Genomic DNA, 20,016 nt, shown 5'->3' on the forward strand with positions numbered 1-20,016 from the left:
CCTTCGGCCCTCCAAGCCTGTGCCGACCATGCTGCCCGTCTAAACTACAATCTTCTACACTTCCTGGGCCCGTATCCCTCTATTCCCATCCTATTCATGTATGTGTCAAGATGCCCCTTAAATGTCACTATTGTCCCTGCTTCCACCACCTCCTCCGGCAGCGAGTTCCAGGCACCCACTCCCCTCTGTGTAATCATCCCTCCTCATCCTTCTAAACTCCAACGAGTACAGACCCAGAGTCCTCAACCGTTCCTCCAACGACAAGTTCTTCATTCCAGGGATCATTCTTGTGAACCTCCTCTGGACCCTTTCCAAGGCCAGCACATCCTTCCTTAGATACGGGGCCCAAAACTGCTCACAATACTCCAAATGGGGTCTGACCGGAGCCTTATACAGCCTCAGAAGTACATCCCTGGTCTTGTATTCTCGCCCTCTTGACATGAATGCGAACATTGCATTTGCCTTCCTAACTGCCGACTGAACTGCACGTTAACCTAAAGAGAATCGTGAACAAGGACTCCCAAGTCCCTTTGTGCTTCCGATTTCCTGAGCATTTCCCCATTTAGAAAATAGTCTCTGCCTAAATTCCTCCTTCCACAGTGCATAACCTCACACTTTTCCACATTGTATTCCATCTGCCACTTCATTGCCCACTCTCCTAGCTCGTCCAAGTCCTTCTGCAGCCCCCCTGCTTCCTCAATACTACCTTTCCCTCGACAGATCTTTGTATCATCTGCAAACTTAGCAACAGAGCCTTCAGTTCCTTCTTCCAGATCATTAATGTACATTGTGAAAAGTTGTGGTCCCAGCACAGACCCCTGAGGCACACCACTAGTCACCGGCTGCCATCCTGAAAAAGACCCCTTTAGCCCCACTCTCTGCCTTCTGCCAGTCAGCCAATCCTCTATCCATGCCAGGATCTTACCCTGAACACCACGGGCTCTTAACTTATTTAACAGTCTCCTATGCGGCACATTGTCAAAAGCCTTCTGGAAATCTAAATAAATCATGTCCACTGGTTCTCCTTTGTCTAACTTCCTTGTTACCTCCTCAAAGAACTCTAACAGATTTGTCAGACATGACCTTCCCTTGATGAAGCCGTGCTGACTCAGTCCTATTTTACCGTGCACTTCCAAGTACTCCGCGATCTCATCTTCAATAACAGACTCTAAAATCTTACCAATGGCCAAAGTCAGGCTAACCGACCTATAATTTCCCGTCTTCTGTCTCCCTCCCTTCTTAAACACGGTGTTACATTAGCCACTTTCCAGTCCTCTGGGACCCTTCCTGCTCCACAATTTCCTCAGCTATCTCTTTTAGAACCCTGGGGTGTAGTCCATCTGGGCCAGGTGACTTATCCACCTTCAGACATTTCAGTTTCCCCAGAACCTTCTCCTTAGTAATGGTCACTGCATCACCTCTGCCCCCTGGATCTGGAGCTCTGACATCCCACTGGTGTCTTCCACCGTGAAGACTGATGCAAAGTAACTATTTAGTTCCTCTGCCATTTTTTTGTTCCCTATTATTACTTCTCCAGCCACGTTTTCAATGGTCCAATGTCTATTTTTGCTTCACGCTTACCTTCTATATATTGAAAGAAACTCTTCCTATCTTCTTTTATATTACTAGCTAACTTGCACTCATATTTCATCTTCTTTCCTCTTATTGCTTTTTTAGTCGTCCTCTGCTCACTTTTAAATGATTCCCAATCCTCTGGCTTCCCACTAATACTCGCCACTTTGTCTGCTTTTTCTTTAGCTTTTATGCTGTCCTTGACTTCTCTTGTCAGCCATGGATGCCTTGTCCTCCCCTTAGCATGTTTCCTCCTCCTTGGAATGAATTTCTGCTGTGCCTCCCGAATAACCGCCAAAAACTCCTGCCATTGCTGTTCCACTGTCTTCCCTGCTCGGCTCCTTTTCCAATCAACTCTGGCCAGCTCCTCCCTCATGTCTTTGTAGTTACCCGTATTTAATTGTAATCCCGTTACATCTGATTGCAGCTTCTCCCTCTCAAAATGCAGGGTGAATTCTATCATATTGTGGTCACTGCTCCCTAAGGGTTCCTTCACCTTAAGTTCCCTAATCAAGTCTGCCTCACTACACATCACCAAATCCAGAATTGCCTGTTCCCTAGTGGGCTCTGTGACAAGCTGCTCCAAAAAAACATCTCTTAGACATTCCACAAATTCCTTTTCTTGGGATCCACGGCCAACCTGATTTCCCAGTCCACCTCCATATTGAAGTCCCCATGATTATTGTAATATTGCCTTTTTTACATGCTTTCTCTATCTCGATTTATTTTCTGCCCCACATCCTGACTACTGCTCGGGGGCCTGTACATAACTCCCATCAGGGTCTTTTTACCTTTGCGATTCCTCAACTCTACCCACAGAGATTCTCTGCCTTCTGATCCTATATCGCTCCTTGCTATCGATATAATTTCATTCCTTACTAACAATGTGACCCCGCTCCCTTTGCCCATCTGCCTGTCCTTTCGATAGGACACATATCTTGGATATTTAGATCCCAGCCCTGATCCCCTTGCAGCCACGTCTCTGTGATGCCCACAACATCGTACCGGCCAATTTCAATATGTGCAACAAGCTCATTTACCATGTTCCGTATACTGCGCGCATTTAGGTCCAACACCCTCAGTCCTGCATTGACCACCTCCCGTCTCACACTCGTCACCTTTTCTGCTCTGCCTGAGGGTGATGTTCTATTATTTTGGTTCTCTATTTCCCCTTCAGTTATGACACCTTCTAAGCTAACGTTCTGGTTCCCGCCCCCCATAATAGTTTAAATGATGTGGAGATACCGGCGTTGGACTGGGGTGAGCACAGTGAGAAGTCTTACAACACAAGGTTAAAGTCCAACAGGTTTGTTTCAGATCAGTAGCTTTCGGAGCACTGCTCCTTCCTCAGGTGAATATTAGTTTAAATCCTCCCAAGTGACACTAGCAAATCTCCCAGCCAGGATATTGGTGCCTCCTGAGTTTAGATGTAACCCGTCCTTCTTGTAGGTCCCACCTACCCCAGAAGAGATCCCAATGGTCCAGAAATCTGAAACTCACTGGTCTATACTTCCCTGTTTTCTCTCTACCTCCCGTTTTGAATAGCGCCGGAATGTGGTGACTAGGGGCTTTTCACAGTAACATCATTGCAATGTCAATGTAAGCCTACTTGTGACAATAAAGATTATTATTATCATTCTAGTAGCGAAGTTGCTGGAGTCCATTCTCAAGGATTTGATAGCACAGCATTTGGAAAGCAGTGGTGTAATCAGACAAAGTCAGCATGGATTTACAAAAGGGAAATCAGGCTTGACAAATCTACCAGAATTCTTTGAAGACGTAATGAGAAGGGTTGACCAGGGAGAACTGGTGGATGCGGTTTATTTAGATTTTCAGAAGACTTTCTACAATGTTTCACAAAGCAGATTACTATGTATAGTTAACGCCCATGGGATTATGGGTAGTGCCTTGAGATGGATAGAAAGCTGGTCAGCAGACAGGAAGCAAAAAGTTGGAACGAATGGGTCTTTTTCTGATTGTCAGGCAGTGACTAGTGGGGTATCGCAGGGATCTGTGCTCAGACCCCAACTGTTCACATTATATATTGATGATTTGGACAAGAGAAAGAAATGTTTTATCTCAACATTTACAGCTGATAATTAGTTACAGGGGGGGAGAGTGAGCTGTGAGGAGGATACAGAGATACTTCAGCGGGATTTGGACAGGCTGAGTGAGTGGCCACATGCACGGCCGATGCAGTATAATGTGGATAAATGTGAGGTTGTCCGCTTCGGGAGCAAAAATAGGAAGGCAGATTATTATTTGAGTGGGTGTAAATTGAGAGAGGCGGATACTCAGCAAGACCTTGCTGTCCTCGTGCATCAGTCGCTGAAAGTAAGCGCGCAGGTACAGCAGGCAGTAAAGAAGGCAAATGGTATGTTGGCCTTCATAGCGAGAGGATTGGAGTCTAGGAATAGAGATGTTTCACTGCAATTGTATTGGGCATTGGTGAGGCCACACCTGGAGTATTGTGCCCAGTTTTGGTGTCCTGATCTGAGGAAGGATGTTCTTGCTATGGAGGGAGAGCAGTGAAGGTTAACCAGGCTGATTCCTGGGATGGCGGGACTGTCATATGAGGAGAGACTGAGTCGGTTAGGATTATATTCATTGGAGTTTAGAGAATGAGGGGGTCTCATAGAAACTTACACAATTCTACCAGCATTAGACAGATTCAGAAAGAACGTTCCCGATGGTGGGGGAGTCCAGAACTAGGGGTCATAGTTTGAGGATAAGGTGTAACCTTTTAGGACTGAGGTGAGGAGACATTTCTTCACCCAGAGAGCGGTGAATCTGTGGAATTCACTCCCACAGAAAGTAGTTGAGGCCAAAACGTTGTGTAATTTGAAGAAGGAATTAGATTTGCTCTCAGGGCGAAAGGGCTTGAGGGAGATGGGGGAAGGCGGGATCAGGGTGTTGAACTTGATGATCAGCCATGATCACAATGATTAGCGGAGCAGGCTCGAAGGGCCGAATGGCCTCCTCCTGTATCTCTATATGTTTCTATGTCAGAATTCTATGAACCAGATCCCAAATTAAATTCCTCCCCGCCCCACCCAGATTGGGGAGATTTTCCAAACAGGGAAGAAATTCCCAACACCAGGTCGATGACTGATCCATGAATTGTTGAGTGTTGGCCTCTATCTCTCCAGTGATATCCCATTGACAGAGTTAGAAAGACTGCTCAGAGTGGAGTGTGACAGATTGAAGTGTCGGACTGCACGCGGTGTGAGCTGTCACCTGACCAATATGGAGCTCGCTCTCCAAGTGTCACATCTCCCAATAAATTACTCTCCGTCTCTTCATTCTTTCTCATTCTTTAACTTTACACCTCAACATCTTCACAGAATCATTTCACTGAAATGTGGAGAGTTTATCTGATATGAAACTAGTGATGTGATCAGTGACCCAGATTTATTTGTGAGGAAGAATCTAACACGAGACCAAATGTGTAAATGCATCACCCTCTTTATTTCACAGTGAGAATCCATTCCCAGCAGTTTGAAAAACAAAAGACAAACAAAGACTAGAAGACGATGGATTATTTACTGCACCAGACAAACCTGTGAATGGGTCACCTGTTAACGGGAGTCAGATCTGAATCGATCATTTTCTCAGTCACAGATTCAGTCTGTCGATATTCCCAAAGTCAGCTCCCAGTGTGGGTTTGAGGAGATCTGAATGGAAGCTTTATTCCACCTTCAGTCTCTGGATTCTAATTTTAAATTGGGATTCTTTCTCCGGTTTAAGGACCAGTTTTAAGCTGCTTCACACCTGGGTCACAAAACTCCCACTTTCACTTTCCTGACCTGGGCCCATCTGTTTCCTGAACTTGGACTGATCTGAGTCAGACCAAACCGGGTTGAGAAACAACCTTTTTAATCATCCCCACCACAATGTCCAGTGTTTGATTCTCAGGACTGGCAGGAAAAGGGAATATCTTACTGCCCACACAGGGTGTGGTCTCCATTAGCAGGTTTCTCCAGTGAGTGACGTGTTCTTCCTACAGTGTCCAGTGTCTATTCCACACAGTCTGTTATATGGTCCATTCCCATTATATTTCAGAGCACAGGACACAGAACTATTCAAACATTGAAGGAAAATCTTCCAGATGATGTGATGAAAATCTCATTATTTTACAAATGGTGAACACACTGTCTCTTTACAGTTTAAACATTCCCTTGTAATTAAATAATTCCATCTGGAACTAACTCCGAGTGAGAGAGCCCAGGAACAGTCCCACATCTGATCACTCCATGATTTCACATTTAACAGCTTCAATACTCTGTGCTCTGTAACAAATCCCAACTCTTTTCACGTCAACTTGAAACAATCTGGGCAGTATGATGGATAAATATGAATATATTCCATGGCTGTGTGAAGATAGAAAATTCTGGAACTATATCTGACACTAGGACCATCTCAGTCTCAGTCTCACAATTCATTGAAAGCAAGATTACAGAAAAAGCAAATTAGTGCAGTGATTAATCTCCGTTCCCCAATAGAGGGCCCACCACCCGGTACAATTGAGTTTTGCCCTGTATCTGTGCAGTGTGGAGACGTGTTCAGCAATGAATTTCAGACGTTGAAGGGAGACCTAATTATAAATAATATTAACGGGAAATAGAGCAGGCGGGACTCAGAGACAGTCAAATATATCAGGGCTGGAGTCACATGTACGGTTAACGTGTGGGTGGACGATCACGTGTTTGCTCCACATTTGGTTGGTTAAGTGAGTGGTTAAGAGCATGGCAGGTAGAATATGATGTGGTGATGTTTGGGCTCCTTAGTTAAGGGTGGATGAACCGAGTTTAGTGGGAGTGCATTCCCTGTTTATCAGACAGATTACACACTCGAGGGACAGTGTGGGAAGGTGGAGTTAAGGTCGAAGATCAGCCATGATCTTCCTGAATGGTGAGCGGACTTGAAGAGTCTCTGTTTTTATTTAATTTTCACAACAGACATTGCGTTCCCTCAAAAGGTCCTTCTTGAGGTAAGGAGATTAAAACTATGCTCAGTATTCCAGATTAAACCCAATGGAAAGTTAAACAGTTTTAGAATAGAGTTCAGCACATCTCACTGTTTGATGCCATGAAAGGTACAGAACCTTCCAGAAGACCTTCATTCTTCTGTCTTCATAAAACCCATTGCCATTAACCCTTGTGTGTCAAAATAAGCGATGTCAAAAAATGTGCTATTGAAGGGCTGGTTGTCTTGTTCCAAATCCTTCAGGAATTGAATCACAAGTTCTTCAGTTTGTTGTTCATCAACTTTCTTGTTAAAACCCCTGCAACAAAATTAAGAACAGAGGATTTAATTTTTATCCCCCTGACAAATCCTGTTTGGAAAGTCGGTTGCCAGGACAACAGGGACAGGAGTTGACCATTCAGCCCATTGAGCCGCCTGCACCAGTCAGTTAGTCCACAGCTGGAGTAAGACCATCGAGAAGCTGGCCAAATGGGCAGACAAGTGGCAGATAGAGTTTAACACAGAGAAATGTGAGGTGATGCATTTTACAGAAAGGGTGGAGAGAGTCTATCCAGACTTAATGGCTCAGTTCTAAAGAGAGTGCAGTAGCAGAGGGACCTCGGGGTGCCCGCCCAGGATAGATTCTCCGCCATTCCGGCGGGAAAAACGCCAGTGTGAGAAACATTCTTCACAATGTAGTGTACCAAAGTCAGGATGCGTGGCGCTGCCCACAGAGTTGAGGATGGAGAGCGCCCACAACCCTGGACCCTGGAGCACCACAGCAGTAGGTTGGGGGAGATTGGACCCTTGGATCTTCCGGAAGTCTGCAGAAGGATTTGGCTAGGTTAGGTGAATGGGCTAGGGTCTGGCAGGTGGAATTCAACGTTGCCAAGTGTGAGGCTATCCATTTTGCGAGGAATAACAGCAGAATGGATTATTATTTAAACGGTAAGATGTTAAAACATGCTGCTGTGCAGAGGGACCTGGGTGTGCTGGTGCACGAGTCGCAAAAAGTTGGTGTGCAGGTGCAACAGGTGATTAAGAAGGATAATCGAGTTTTGTCTTTCGTTGCTAGAGGGATGGAGTTCAAGACTAGTGAGGTTATGCTGCAATTGTATAGGGTGTTGGTGAGGCCGCATCTGGAGTATTGTGTTCAATTTTGGTCTCCTTACCTGAGAAAGGACATATTGGCACTGGAGGGAGTGCAGAGGAGATTCACTAGGTTGATCCCAGAATTGAGGGGATTAGATTATGACGAGAGTTTGAGTAGAGTGGGACTGTACTCATTGGAGTTTAGAAGGATGCGGGGGAATCTTATTGAGACATATAAAATTATGAAGGGAATAGATAGGATAGATGCGGGCAGGTTGTTTCCACTGGTCGGGGAAAGCAGAACTAGGGGGCATAGCCTCAAAATAAGGGGAGGTAGATTTAGGACGGAGTTTAGGAGGAACTTCTTCACCCAAAGGGTTGTGAATCTCTGGAATTCCTTGCCCAGTGAAGTAGTTGAGGCTCCTTCTTTAAACGTTTTTAAGAAAAAGATAGATGCCTTTCTAAAGAATAATGGGATTCGGGGATATGGTGTACGGGCCGGAGAGTGGAGCTGAGTCCACAAAGATCAGCCATGATCTCATTGAATGGTGGAGCAGGCTCGAGGGGCCAGATGGCCTACTCCTGTTCCTAGTTTTTATCTTATGTTATCTTATGTAATATGTGTTCTGGAGGGGGTCCTTCTGCTGGCCTGTTTCTGGGTGACCAATGTTGCTGGAAATCGATCTGCATTTTCAGGAGGTCCACCTTCTTTTGTCAACATGGCTCAGTGTTGTTGGACATCTTTTCAATATGACACCCGGGCAGGAGGGCGGACTACACACCATCCAGGCCTGACCCACTGCTGAAAACAGCGGAAAACACCCAGGTGAATAATTAATGATGGGTGGCAAGATTCAGAGTGTTTTCCGGCAAGCGGCCACGTTCCTGCCCACGTTCCTGCCAACTTTCCTGCCCACATTCCTGCCCACGCTCCTGACCACGTCCCTGCCCACACTCCTGCCCACGCTCCTGCCCAAATTACTGCCCACGTTTCTGCCCTCGTTCCTGCCCTCGTTCCTGCCCACGTTCCTGCCCACGTTCCTGCCCACGTTCCTGCCCACGTTCCTGCCCCTGTTCCTGCCCACATTCCTCCCCACGTTCCTGCCCTCGTTCCTCCCCACGCTTCTGCCACGTTCCTGACCATGCTTTTGCCCGCATTCCTGCCCACGTTCCCGTCCACACCACAGCACTTAGTCTCAAAATGGGAGAATTGCTCCCCGGCTGATGTTGATACAAGAGCTGACAGAAAGGAACATCAATCACAATATATAAGTCACTAAACTCACCTGCCATAGTACCAAACAGGAGGGGCTGTCACTATTTCAACTGTTGGATCTGTTGGTTCAGGCGGGTTGGTGACTTGAGGAACTATCTCAAGAAATACCCGGAATCTCTGCTGTATTTCGCCATTTTTCACGTATCCAAAAACTCCCCAAGGTGCAGAGAGAGGAACAATAGTACCTGTGGACAGAGACACTGTTACAGCATTTAACTGGGTGATCAGCTGATAGATAGTCAGAGGTTACAGGTCAGGGGGCAGGGTCACTTTGGTGACATGTGGAAAATGTTGTGATATCACTTTAAGGGAATATGCAAATGCCCAAGTTGCCAGGATGGAGAGCAGCATGTGACCAGCATGGTCCTACTCGCAGTGTGAGTGCCGACTGTTGTGTTCTGCTTCTTCATGTAGCATAAGCTGCTTCCTTGGTGTCGGCTCTGACAAAGGAAGGTTCAGACTTGGAGATGGTTCAACACATTTATTGAACGGTTAACAATTCTCCTCCTTGAGTTTGACTCTCCTGCTAATCTTGCTATAGTAACTCAGTCTAACTAACCAGTCTGCTCTCAGCCATGCGGTGAGTGTGATGCTTCCTGATCTGCCCCTGTCTCTCTGAGTGTCCTTTTATACGGGTACCTTGTGGTAGTGCCACCTCTGGGTGTCTTGACTGCCCATTGGACGTGTCCTATCTTACTGACCTATCGGTTGAATGTCTGTGTGTCATGATGTCTCTGATGCTCCCTCTAGTGTTTATTTAGTTGCAGTGTGTTTACATTAACCCCTTGTGTATTTACAGTGATGCACATCACCACACCGACACCACATTGAAATGTCCGTCCCGCTCACTCATATCACTCTGTGCAGCCCCCTCCCTTCACCAGACTGTGCAGCACATTAACACCCAGCTGGGAAAGTCTCACAGCCTCGAGGGACAGTCTGTTCCTCAATCTACCCCCTGCTGCCCCCCGAGCCCTACCCCCACACCCCCCTCCCTGCCCCCCGAGCCCTACTCCCACACCCCCCTCCCTGACCCCCGAGCCCTACCCCCCACACCCCCCTCCCTACCCCCCGAGCCCTACCCCCACACCCCCTCCCTGCCCCCTTCCCGAGACCTACCCCCCAAACCCCCCTCCCTGCCCCCCCGAGACCTACCCCCCAAACCCCCGTCCCTGCCCCGAGCCCTACACCCCCCTCCCTGCCCCGAGCCGTACACCCCCCTCCCTTCCCCCCGAGCCCTACCTCCCCACACACCCCTCCCTGCCCCCCTGAACCCTACCCCCCCACACCACCCTCCCTGCCCCCCGATCACTCCCCCCCTCCCTGCTCCCCGATCACTACCCACCTCCCTGTCCCCCGAGCCCTACCCCTCAAGCACCCCTCCCTGCCCCTGAGCCCTACACCCCCACACCACCCTCCCTGCCCCCGATCACTACCCCCCTCCCTGCCCCCCCGAGCCCTACCCCCCTACACCCCCCTCCCTGCCCCCGAGCCCTACCCCCTACACCCCCCTCCCTGCCCCCCGATCACTACCCCCCTCCCTGCCCCCCGAGCCCTACCCCCCTCCCTGCCCCCCGAGCCCTACCCGCAGACCACTCCCCCTTCCCCCGATCACTACCACCCTCCCTGTCCCCCCGAGCCCTATCCCCCCTCCCTGCCCCCCGAGTCTACACCCCCTCCCTGCCCCCGAGCCTACCCCCCACACCACCCTCCCTGCCCCCTGATCACTACCCCCCTCCCTGCCCCCCCGAGCCCTACCCCCTCCCTGCCACCCGAGCCTACCCCCCACACCACCCTCACTGCCCTCCGAGCCCTACCCCCCCTCCCTGTCCCCCAAGCCCTACCCCCCACGCTCCCCTTCCTGCCCCCCTCTCCCTACCCCCCACACCACCCTCCCTGCCCCCCGAGCCCTACCCCCCCCACACCCCCTATCCCTACCCCCCACGCTCCCCTTCCTGCCCCCCTCTCCCTACCCCCCCACACCCCCTATCCCTACCCACCCACATACCCCCTTCCCTGCCCCCCGAGCCCATCTCCTGTCAGGCACTGATGCCCCACATGGATCTCCACCCACAGCCTCTGGTGTTTTTGTCCTTGGCCTTCCCGTGAATTGTGTGCTTGCCCTTTGACCCCATTGTTTGTGAACATTTCACCATCGTTATCGAGCTCCAGCCTCCCTCCCATTGGCTCCCCTCTGCCTGCCAGTCTTCACTTTCCTCATCCACCTCCTTCCCCTCTGCCTGGAATCGTGACCCCCTCAACCTACCCCCCTACACACGTTGCACAACCCTCCTTCCACATTGACCCTCTCGTCTACGTCAGCCCATCAGTAACCCCCCTCCCTCTGACCCCACAGCTCACCTCACACTCCGCCCCTTGTCAAACTTTGTACCTTTATTGTGGTGGATGCTGAGGGTCACAGAGCTGTCCAGATAGACACTGGTGTGTGTCCCTGCTGGAAGGGACAGACAGCACAGAGCTGTCCAGATAGACACTGGAGTGTGTCACTGCTGGAAGGGACAGACAGCACAGAGCTGTCCAGATAGACACTGGTGTGTGTCACTGCTGGAAGGGACAGACAGCACAGAGCTGTCCAGATAGAGACTGGTGTGTGTCACTGCTGGAAGGGACAGACAGCACAGAGCTGTCCAGATGGACACTGGTGTGTGTCACTGCTGGAAGGGACATACAGCACAGAGCTGTCCAGATAGACACTGGTGTGTGTCACTGCTGGAAGGGACAGACAGCACAGAGCTGTCCAGATAGACACTGGTGTCTGTCACTGCTGGAAGGGACAGACAGCACAGAGCTGTCCAGATGGACACTGGTGTGTGTCACTGCTGGAAGGGACAGACAGCACAGAGCTGTCCAGATAGACACTGGTGTCTGTCACTGCTGGAAGGGACAGACAGCACAGAGCTGTCCAGATAGACACTGGTGTCTGTCACTGCTGGAAGGGACAGACAGCACAGAGCTGTCCAGATAGACACTGGTGTGTGTCACTGCTGGAAGGGACAGACAGCACAGAGCTGTCCAGATAGACACTGGTGTCTGTCACTGCTGGAAGGGACAGACAGCACAGAGCTGTCCAGATGGACACTGGTGTGTGTCACTGCTGGAAGGGACAGACAGCACAGAGCTGTCCAGATGGACACTGGTGTGTGTCACTGCTGGAAGGGACAGACAGCACAGAGCTGTCCAGATAGACACTGGTGTGTGTCACTGCTGGAAGGGAGAGACAGCACAGAGCTGTCCAGATAGACACTGGTGTGTGTCACTGCTGGAAGGGGGAGACAGCACAGAGCTGTCCAGATAGACACTGGTGTGTGTCACTGCTGGAAGGGGGAGACAGCACAGAGCTGTCCAGATAGACACTGGTCTGTGTCACTGCTGGAAGGGACAGACAGCACAGAGCTGTCCAGATAGACACTGGTGTGTGTCACTGCTGGAAGGGACAGACAGCACAGAGCTGTCCAGATAGACACTGGTGAGTGTCACTGCTGGAAGGGACAGACAGCACAGAGCTGTCCAGATAGACACTGGTGTGTGTCACTGCTGGAAGGGGGAGACAGCACAGAGCTGTCCAGATAGACACTGGTGTGTGTCACTGCTGTAAGGGACAGACAGCACAGAGCTGTCCAGATAGACACTGGTGTGTGTCACTGCTGGAAGGGACAGACAGCACAGAGCTGTCCAGATAGACACTGGTGTGTGTCGCTGCTGGAAGGGACAGACAGCACAGAGCTGTCCAGATAGACACTGGTGTGTGTCACTGCTGGAAGGGAAAGACAGCACAGAGCTGTCCAGATAGACACTGGTGTGTGTCACTGCTGGAAGGGACAGACAGCACAGAGCTGTCCAGATAGACACTGGTGTGTGTCACTGCTGGAAGGGACAGACAGCACAGAGCTGTCCAGATAGACACTGGTGTGTGTCACTGCTGGAAGGGACAGACAGCACAGAGCTGTCCAGATAGACACTGGTGTGTGTCACTGCTGGAAGGGACAGACAGCACAGAGCTGTCCAGATAGACACTGGTGTGTGTCGCTGCTGGAAGGGACAGACAGCACATAGCTGTCCAGATAGACACTGGTGTGTGTCACTGCTGGAGGGGGAGACAGCACAGAGCTGTCCAGATAGACACTGGTGTGTGTCACTGCTGGAAGGGGCAGACAGCACAGAGCTGTCCAGATAGACACTGGTGTGTGTCACTGCTGGAAGGGACAGGCAGCACAGAGCTGTCCAGATAGACACTGGTGTGTGTCACTGCTGGCAGGGACAGACAGCACAGAGCTGTCCAGATAGATACTGGTGTGTGTCGCTGCTGGAAGGGACAGACAGCACAGAGCTGTCCAGATAGACACTGGTGTGTGTCGCTGCTGGAAGGGACAGACAGCACAGAGCTGTCCAGATAGACACTGGTGTGTGTCACTGCTGGAAGGGACAGACAGCACAGAGCTGTCCAGATAGACACTGGTGTGTGTCACTGCTGGAAGGGACAGACAGCACAGAGTTGTCCAGATAGACACTGGTGTGTGTCACTGCTGGAAGGGACAGACAGCACAGAGCTGTCCAGATAGACACTGGTGTGTGTCACTGCTGGAAGGGACAGACAGCACAGAGCTGTCCAGATAGACACTGGTGTGTGTCACTGCTGGAAGGGACATACAGCACAGAGCTGTCCAGATAGACACTGGTGTGTGTCACTGCTGGAAGGGACAGACAGCACAGAGCTGTCCAGATAGACACTGGTGTGTGTCGCTGCTGGAAGGGACAGACAGCACAGAGCTGTCCAGATAGACACTGGTGTGTGTCGCTGCTGGAAGGGACAGACAGCACAGAGCTGTCCAGATAGACACTGGTGTGTGTCACTGCTGGAAGGGACAGACAGCACAGAGCTGTCCAGATAGACACTGGTGTGTGTCACTGCTGGAAGGGACAGACAGCACAGAGCTGTCCAGATAGACACTGGTGTGTGTCGCTGCTGGAGGGGGAGACGGAGACTCCTGTACTCGCAGCCCTGGCACAATACTGAACGGGAAACGGTGGCACAGGCGTGTCCATGGGTCCAGCAGCACGGTGCTGCCCATGAAGACTAGCTGGGCATGGAGACGGAGGGCAGGAAGTGTGGTGAACGATGCATCAGGAGCGGCGCAGCACTGTGGCAGTGTTGCATTCACCTCAAATATCGGGTGAACCGTGAGCCCCCTGTTCACGCCAGCCTTCATCGCCATTAACCCGCCATTGGGAGACTTGTAACGGAATTTTACACCAGCGGGTATTCGACGGTCTGGCTCCCACCAGATTCACCGCATCCAGCCGGCACTAAGAGAATTGGGAGAATGGGGTCCCTGGTTTAACAGAGCTGTGAGTGAGGTCGGTCTCATTGCTCTATTGGACTGATCCATTTAATTGCACGGACCCTCTCTTCACTTTCCCCATTCGTTAAACATTTCTCTGTTGAATTTTAGCCTTGCATTTGTTTCCAGTTCATTCCCGTGACTTCCGGCCTCCCCAGAGTTGGATTTGGAGAGGGTTTTCCAAAGATGTTACATTCGCGCCACACAAGTGCCCGGCAATGACCATCTCCGACAAGAGGGGATCTCACCCTCGCCCCAGAGAGCGGGGAATCTGTGGAATTTGAAGAAGGAATTAGATTTGATCTTGGGGTGAAAGGGATCGAGGGAGATGGGGGAAGGTGGGAACTTGATGATCAGCCATGATCACAATGAATGGCGGGGCAGGCTCGAAGGGCCGAATGGCCTCCTCCTGCTTCTATTTTCTCGGTTTGTTTCTATGTGTGTAAGTAGCCCAAACAGCGCCTCAACCCACTGGTCACATGTGACCGCGGAACGCTCTGGGATTGACAATTCTTTGCTCAGTGTGTCAGTCTGTACAGAAAGTTTGAAACGTGACAGGTTAAAGAGTGAGTGGCTGTTTTAGAATCTGTTGTTACTTTGAAGGAACATCTGACATACCTGCAACATTCCCACAACGTGCATAACTGAATAGTTTGTCCAGACCGATCGCCAGCGCACTTTTAATATCCACGGCATCAACGTCAGTTTCAATCCTCCGGCGTTCTTTGAATTGCACCTCAAGGTAATTCTAAAACAAGAAAATAAAATCCATCACCATGTGACACAACTGAACTCGCACCAAAACACATCAGTGTTGAGGGGACTGTCCTCGGTTCCCAGGTGTGGGAGCAGTATTCATGTCCTGTGATAGGGAGACCCCCCCTCACAGAGACCCCTGTGACAGGGAGACCCCCACAGAGACCCCTGTGACAGGGAGACCCCCCCTCACAGAGACCCCTGTGATAGGGAGACCCCCACAGAGACCCCTGTGATAGGGAGACCCCCACAGAGACCCCTGTGATAGGGAGACCCCCACGGAGACCCCTGTGATAGGGAGACCCCCACAGTGACCCCAGTGATAGGGAGACCCCCACAGAGACCCCTGTGATAGGTGAACCCCCACAGAAACCCCTGTGATAGGGACACCCCCCCCACAGAGACCCCTGTGATAGGGACACCCCCCCCCCACAGAGACCCCTGTGATAGGTGAACCCCCCGAACGACCCCCTTCCTGCAGGAACCCCCTCCACAGGCGACTGCCCACACAAAGGCCCCCCCCCACATACAAACACAGAGCCTTCCCAGAAGATGAACCACCCCTACCTGGAAGCTTAGAGCAGTCCAGACAGGGTCAGTTAGTGCCACCTATTACAGGGGTCCCTGTGGGGAGGGGTTCCGTATCACAGGGGTCTCTGTGCGGGGCGGAGCTATCAGGGGGCCCTCTGTGGGGGGGGGGGTCTCCCTATCACACGGGTCCCTGTGGGGAGGGGTTTCCTATCACAGGGTCTCTGTGGGGTGGGGTCTCCCTAACCCAGGGGTCTCTGTGCAGGGGGGGTGCTATCAGATGGGTCTCTGTTGGGGGGGGGGGGTCTCCCTATCATAAGGGGTCTCTGTGGGGGGGGGATCTCCCTATCACAGGTGTCTCTGTGGGGAGGGGTCTCCCTAACCCAGGGGTCTCTGTGCAGGGGGGGTGCTATCAGATGGGTCTCTGTGGGTGGGGGGATCTCCCTATCACAGGTGTCTCTGTGGGGGGGTGGGTCTCCCTATCACAGGGGTCTCTATGGGGAGGGGTCTCCTTATCAGAGTGGTCTCTGTGGGGGGGTCTCCCTATCACAGGGGTCTCTATGGGGAGGGGTCTCCCTATCACAGGGGTCTCTCTGGGGAGGGGTCTCCCTAACACAGGGGTCTCTGTGGGGGGTCTCTCTTTCACAGGGGCCTCTGTGGGGCGGGGTCTCCCTATCACAGGGGTCTCTGTGGGGAAGGATCTCCCTATCACACAGGGTCACTGTGGGGGTCTCCCTATCACAGGAATCTCTGTGGGGAGAGTCTCACTATCACAGGGGTCTCTGTGGGGGGGAGGGGGGCTCCCTATCACAGGGGTCGCTGTGGGGAAGGTCTCACTATCACAGGGGTCTCTGTGGGGGTCTCCCTATCACAGGGGTCTCTGTGGGGGGGGGGGGGGGGTCCCTATCACACGGGTCTCTGTGGGTGGTTCCCGTATTACTTTGCCCCCTGTTGGGGATTCCTCCTATTACAAGTGTCCAAGGATTGGGTCAACCCTGTACGTGTGGGTCAGGAGAGTCCGGATTCAACCCAGGTGGTTGGGGGCTGCTGTGCGGTGTGGTGGTTGAGAGGGGTCAGTGCTGATTTGCGGTCCGGGGGGTGGGCGGGAATGGGGGTGGGGGCTGTGTGGTGTGGTGGTTGAGAGGGGTCAGGGCTGATTTGCGGTCCGGGGTGTGGGTGGGAATGGGGGTTGGGGCTGTGTGGTGTGGTGGGGAGGGAGGGGTCAGGGCTGATTTGCGGTCCGGGGGGTGGGCGGGAATGGGGGTGGGGGCTGTGTGGTGTGGTGGGGAGGGAGGGGGTCAGGGCTGATTTGCGGTCCGGGGGGTGGGCGGGAATGGGGGTGGGGGCTGTGTGGTGTGGTGGGGAGGGAGGGGTCAGGGCTGATTTGTGGTCTGGGGGGTGGGCGGGAATGGGGGTGGGGGCTGTGTGGTGTGGTCGGGAGGGAGGGGTCAGGGCCGATTTGTGGTCCGGGGGGGGTGGGCGAGGATGGGGGTGGGGGCTGTGTGGTATGGTGGGGAGGGAGGGGTCAGGGCTGACGTGTGGTCTGGGGGGTGGGTTGGGCTGTGGGTGGGCTCAGTTGGTCACTACAATCTCGGCCCAGGTGTGGTGGGCCTCACCAATGGGGCAAACGCTCCGATGTGACTCCCGGGGACAGAGAATCCCGGGAGTGCGGAGCAAAGGGGTCATTCCCATCCATTCCCATTTATTTATGCTCCCGCTGGCGTGCGACATGGAACCCGTTCCCGCCGTCACTGAGGGGTCAGAGCATCGCGTTCCCGTTGTCACCAATCCCAATGTTACCCCAATTCTCCGTCCCATTGGGGAACACATCCCGGATATCCCGGGCCGCAGAATCCAGCCCTTCAAGTCACAGAATCATCCCTACACCACCCTCAGCTTTCTGCCCCTCAGCCAATTGTGGGTCCAATGTGTCTCTTTGCCTTGGGTGCCATGGGCCCTGACTGGATCAGTCTGCCACGAGGGACCCTATCAAAAGCCTGGCTAAAGCCCATATCGACCACTCCAAATGCATTCCCCTCATCAACACTCCTGCTCACCGCCTCAAATAATTCAACTGTATTTGTCAAGAAAGACCTTCCACGCTGACTGTCCCTGATTAATCCGTGTCTAAAGGACAGATAGATTCTGTCCCTCAGAATACTTTCCTGATCCCAGCCTTGAATTTAGAAATCATTAACTGTGTGAGTGCCGGGTCCCGGGATGTGTGAACCGCCCGGGGCAGATATTTCACTGTTTATTCCAGTTCACACACTCAGCATTGACAACCCTCCCTGCCTGAGTCAGACAGATGTTTGACAGTAAAGAGAGTAAAGGGGACTCGACCCAAAAACACAGACATTAAATAATTTCCACTGGTACGAACGTTACACAATGCAGTAAACTCTGAAGTGCAGCACGGTATCACAGTGGTTAGCACTGTGGCTTTACTGCTCCAGGGTCCTGGGTTCAATTCCCGGCTTGGGTCTCCGGATGCTCCGGTTTCCTCCCACAAGTCCCGAAAGACATGCTGTTAGGTGAACTGGCCATTCTGAATTCTCCCTCTGTGACCCAAACAGGCGCCGGAATGTGGCGACGAGGGGATTTTCACAGGAACATCATTGCAGTGTTAATTTAAGCCTACTTGTGACAACAATAAAGATTATTCTTTTTCTAATTATACTTACCTTGTCCTCAATGATTACTGCGGGTGTAAGGCAGTCCTCTTTTTCACAGAGGCCGAGCCCCTCGGCTACCGCATCCTGTGCAGCGAGTTGGTTCCAGATGAGGACAGACACGGTTAAGAAGATTCTCAGCATCTTGGTGTCGGTACAGGTCACTGGTGAATTCACTGAATGACCCTCAGCACCTTCAGCTCGATCTGCAGTTTGAGCAGAGAGCTCAGAGATTTTTATACAGTTTTAAGGGGACGATTTTGAATAAAGTTTAGCTACGGGAACATCAGATGTTGAAGAAACGCCCCAGCTGATTAACTATGGAAATGTTTTTTGGTGTTTTGATCACAGCCTGGAATTTAGAAACCATTTAGAAATCACGGGCAGCACGGTAGCACAATGGTTAGCACTGTTGCTTCAGTGCTCCAGGGTCCCTGCTTTGATTCCCGGCTTGGGTCTCTGTCTGTGTGGAGTCTGCACGTTCTCCCCGTGTCTGCGTGGGTTTCCTCCGGGTGCTCCGGTTTCCTCCCACAAGTCCAGAAACAAGTGCAGTTGGTGAATTGGACATTCTGAATTCTCCCTCTGTGTACCTAAACAGGCGCAGGAATGTGGCGACCAGGGGCTTTTCACAGTAACTTCATTGCAGTGTTAATGTAAGCCTGTATGTAACAATAATAAAGATTATTATTATCTCTGTGATGCCGTTTACCGGGAAATGTGAACCGCCCGGGGCAGATATTTCACTATTGATTCCAGTTCACACACTCAGCATTGACCTCCCTGCCTGAGTTAGACAGGAAATGTGAACCGCCCGGGGCAGATATTTCACTATTGATTCCAGTTCACACACTCAGCATTGACCCCCCTGCCTGAGTTAGACAGGAAATGTGAACCGCCCGGGGCAGATATTTCACTATTGATTCCAGTTCACACACTCAGCATTGACCCCCCTGCCTGAATTAGACAGGAAATGTGAACCGTCCGGAGCAGATATTTCACTATTGATTCGAGTTCACACACTCAGCATTGTCCCCCCCTGCCTGAGTTAGACAGGGAATGTGAACCGCCCGGGACAGATATTTCACTATTGATTCCAGTTCACACACTCAGCATTAACCCCCCTGCCTGAGTTAGACAGGAAATGTGAACCGCCCGGGGCAGATATTTCACTATTGATTCCAGTTCACACACTCAGCATTGTCCCCGCTGCCTGAGGTAGACAGGAAATGTGAACCGCCCGGGACAGATATTTCATTATTGATTCCAGTTCACACACTCAGCATTGACCCTCCTGCCTGAGTTAGGCAGGAAATGTGAACCGCCCGGGGCAGATATTTCACTATTGATTCCAGTTCACACACTCAGCATTGACCCCCTGCCTGAGTTAGACAGGAAATGTGAACCGCCCGGGACAGATATTTCACTATTGATTCCAGTTCACACACTCAGCATTGATCCCCCTGCCTGAGTTAGACAGGAAATGTGAACCGCACGGGGCAGATATTTCACTATTGATTCCAGTTCACACACTCAGCATTGACCCCCATGGCTGAGTTAGACAGGAAATGTGAACCGCACGGGGCAGATATTTCACTATTGATTCCAGTTCACACACTCAGCATTGACCCGCCTGCCTGAATTAGACAGGAAATGTGAATCGCCCGGGGCAGATATTTCACTATTGATTCCAGTTCACACACTCAGCATTGACCCCCCTGCCTGAGTTAGACAGGAAATGTGAACCGCCCGGGGCAGATATTTCACTATTGATTCCAGTTCACACACTCAGCATTGA

The 20,016-nt window shown here is 51.5% G+C and overlaps 1 protein-coding gene across 2 annotated transcripts in view; it reads right to left on the minus strand.

The window, feature by feature from the left end:
• Window positions 1-18,444, minus strand: part of LOC140411238 (uncharacterized) — a 90,212-nt gene extending 71,768 nt beyond the window's left edge. Inside the window, exons 1-4 of one of the 2 annotated variants that reach the window (XM_072500351.1) lie at window positions 18,234-18,442; window positions 14,884-15,013; window positions 8,916-9,090; window positions 5,277-6,856 (exon numbers count right to left, since the gene is read on the minus strand). In XM_072500351.1, the coding sequence (XP_072356452.1) occupies window positions 6,691-6,856; window positions 8,916-9,090; window positions 14,884-15,013; window positions 18,234-18,365 (603 nt within the window). In that variant the 5' untranslated portion in view covers window positions 18,366-18,442 and the 3' untranslated portion in view covers window positions 5,277-6,690. Of the gene's footprint in view, window positions 1-5,276; window positions 6,857-8,915; window positions 9,091-14,883; window positions 15,014-18,233 lie in introns of those variants that run through there. The other variant, XM_072500352.1, reaches the window with a different exon arrangement.
• Window positions 18,445-20,016: the final 1,572 nt, after the last annotated feature.

The sequence above is a fragment of the Scyliorhinus torazame genome, chromosome 4 (genome assembly GCF_047496885.1).
Source record: "Scyliorhinus torazame isolate Kashiwa2021f chromosome 4, sScyTor2.1, whole genome shotgun sequence".
NCBI lineage: Eukaryota > Metazoa > Chordata > Chondrichthyes > Carcharhiniformes > Scyliorhinidae > Scyliorhinus > Scyliorhinus torazame.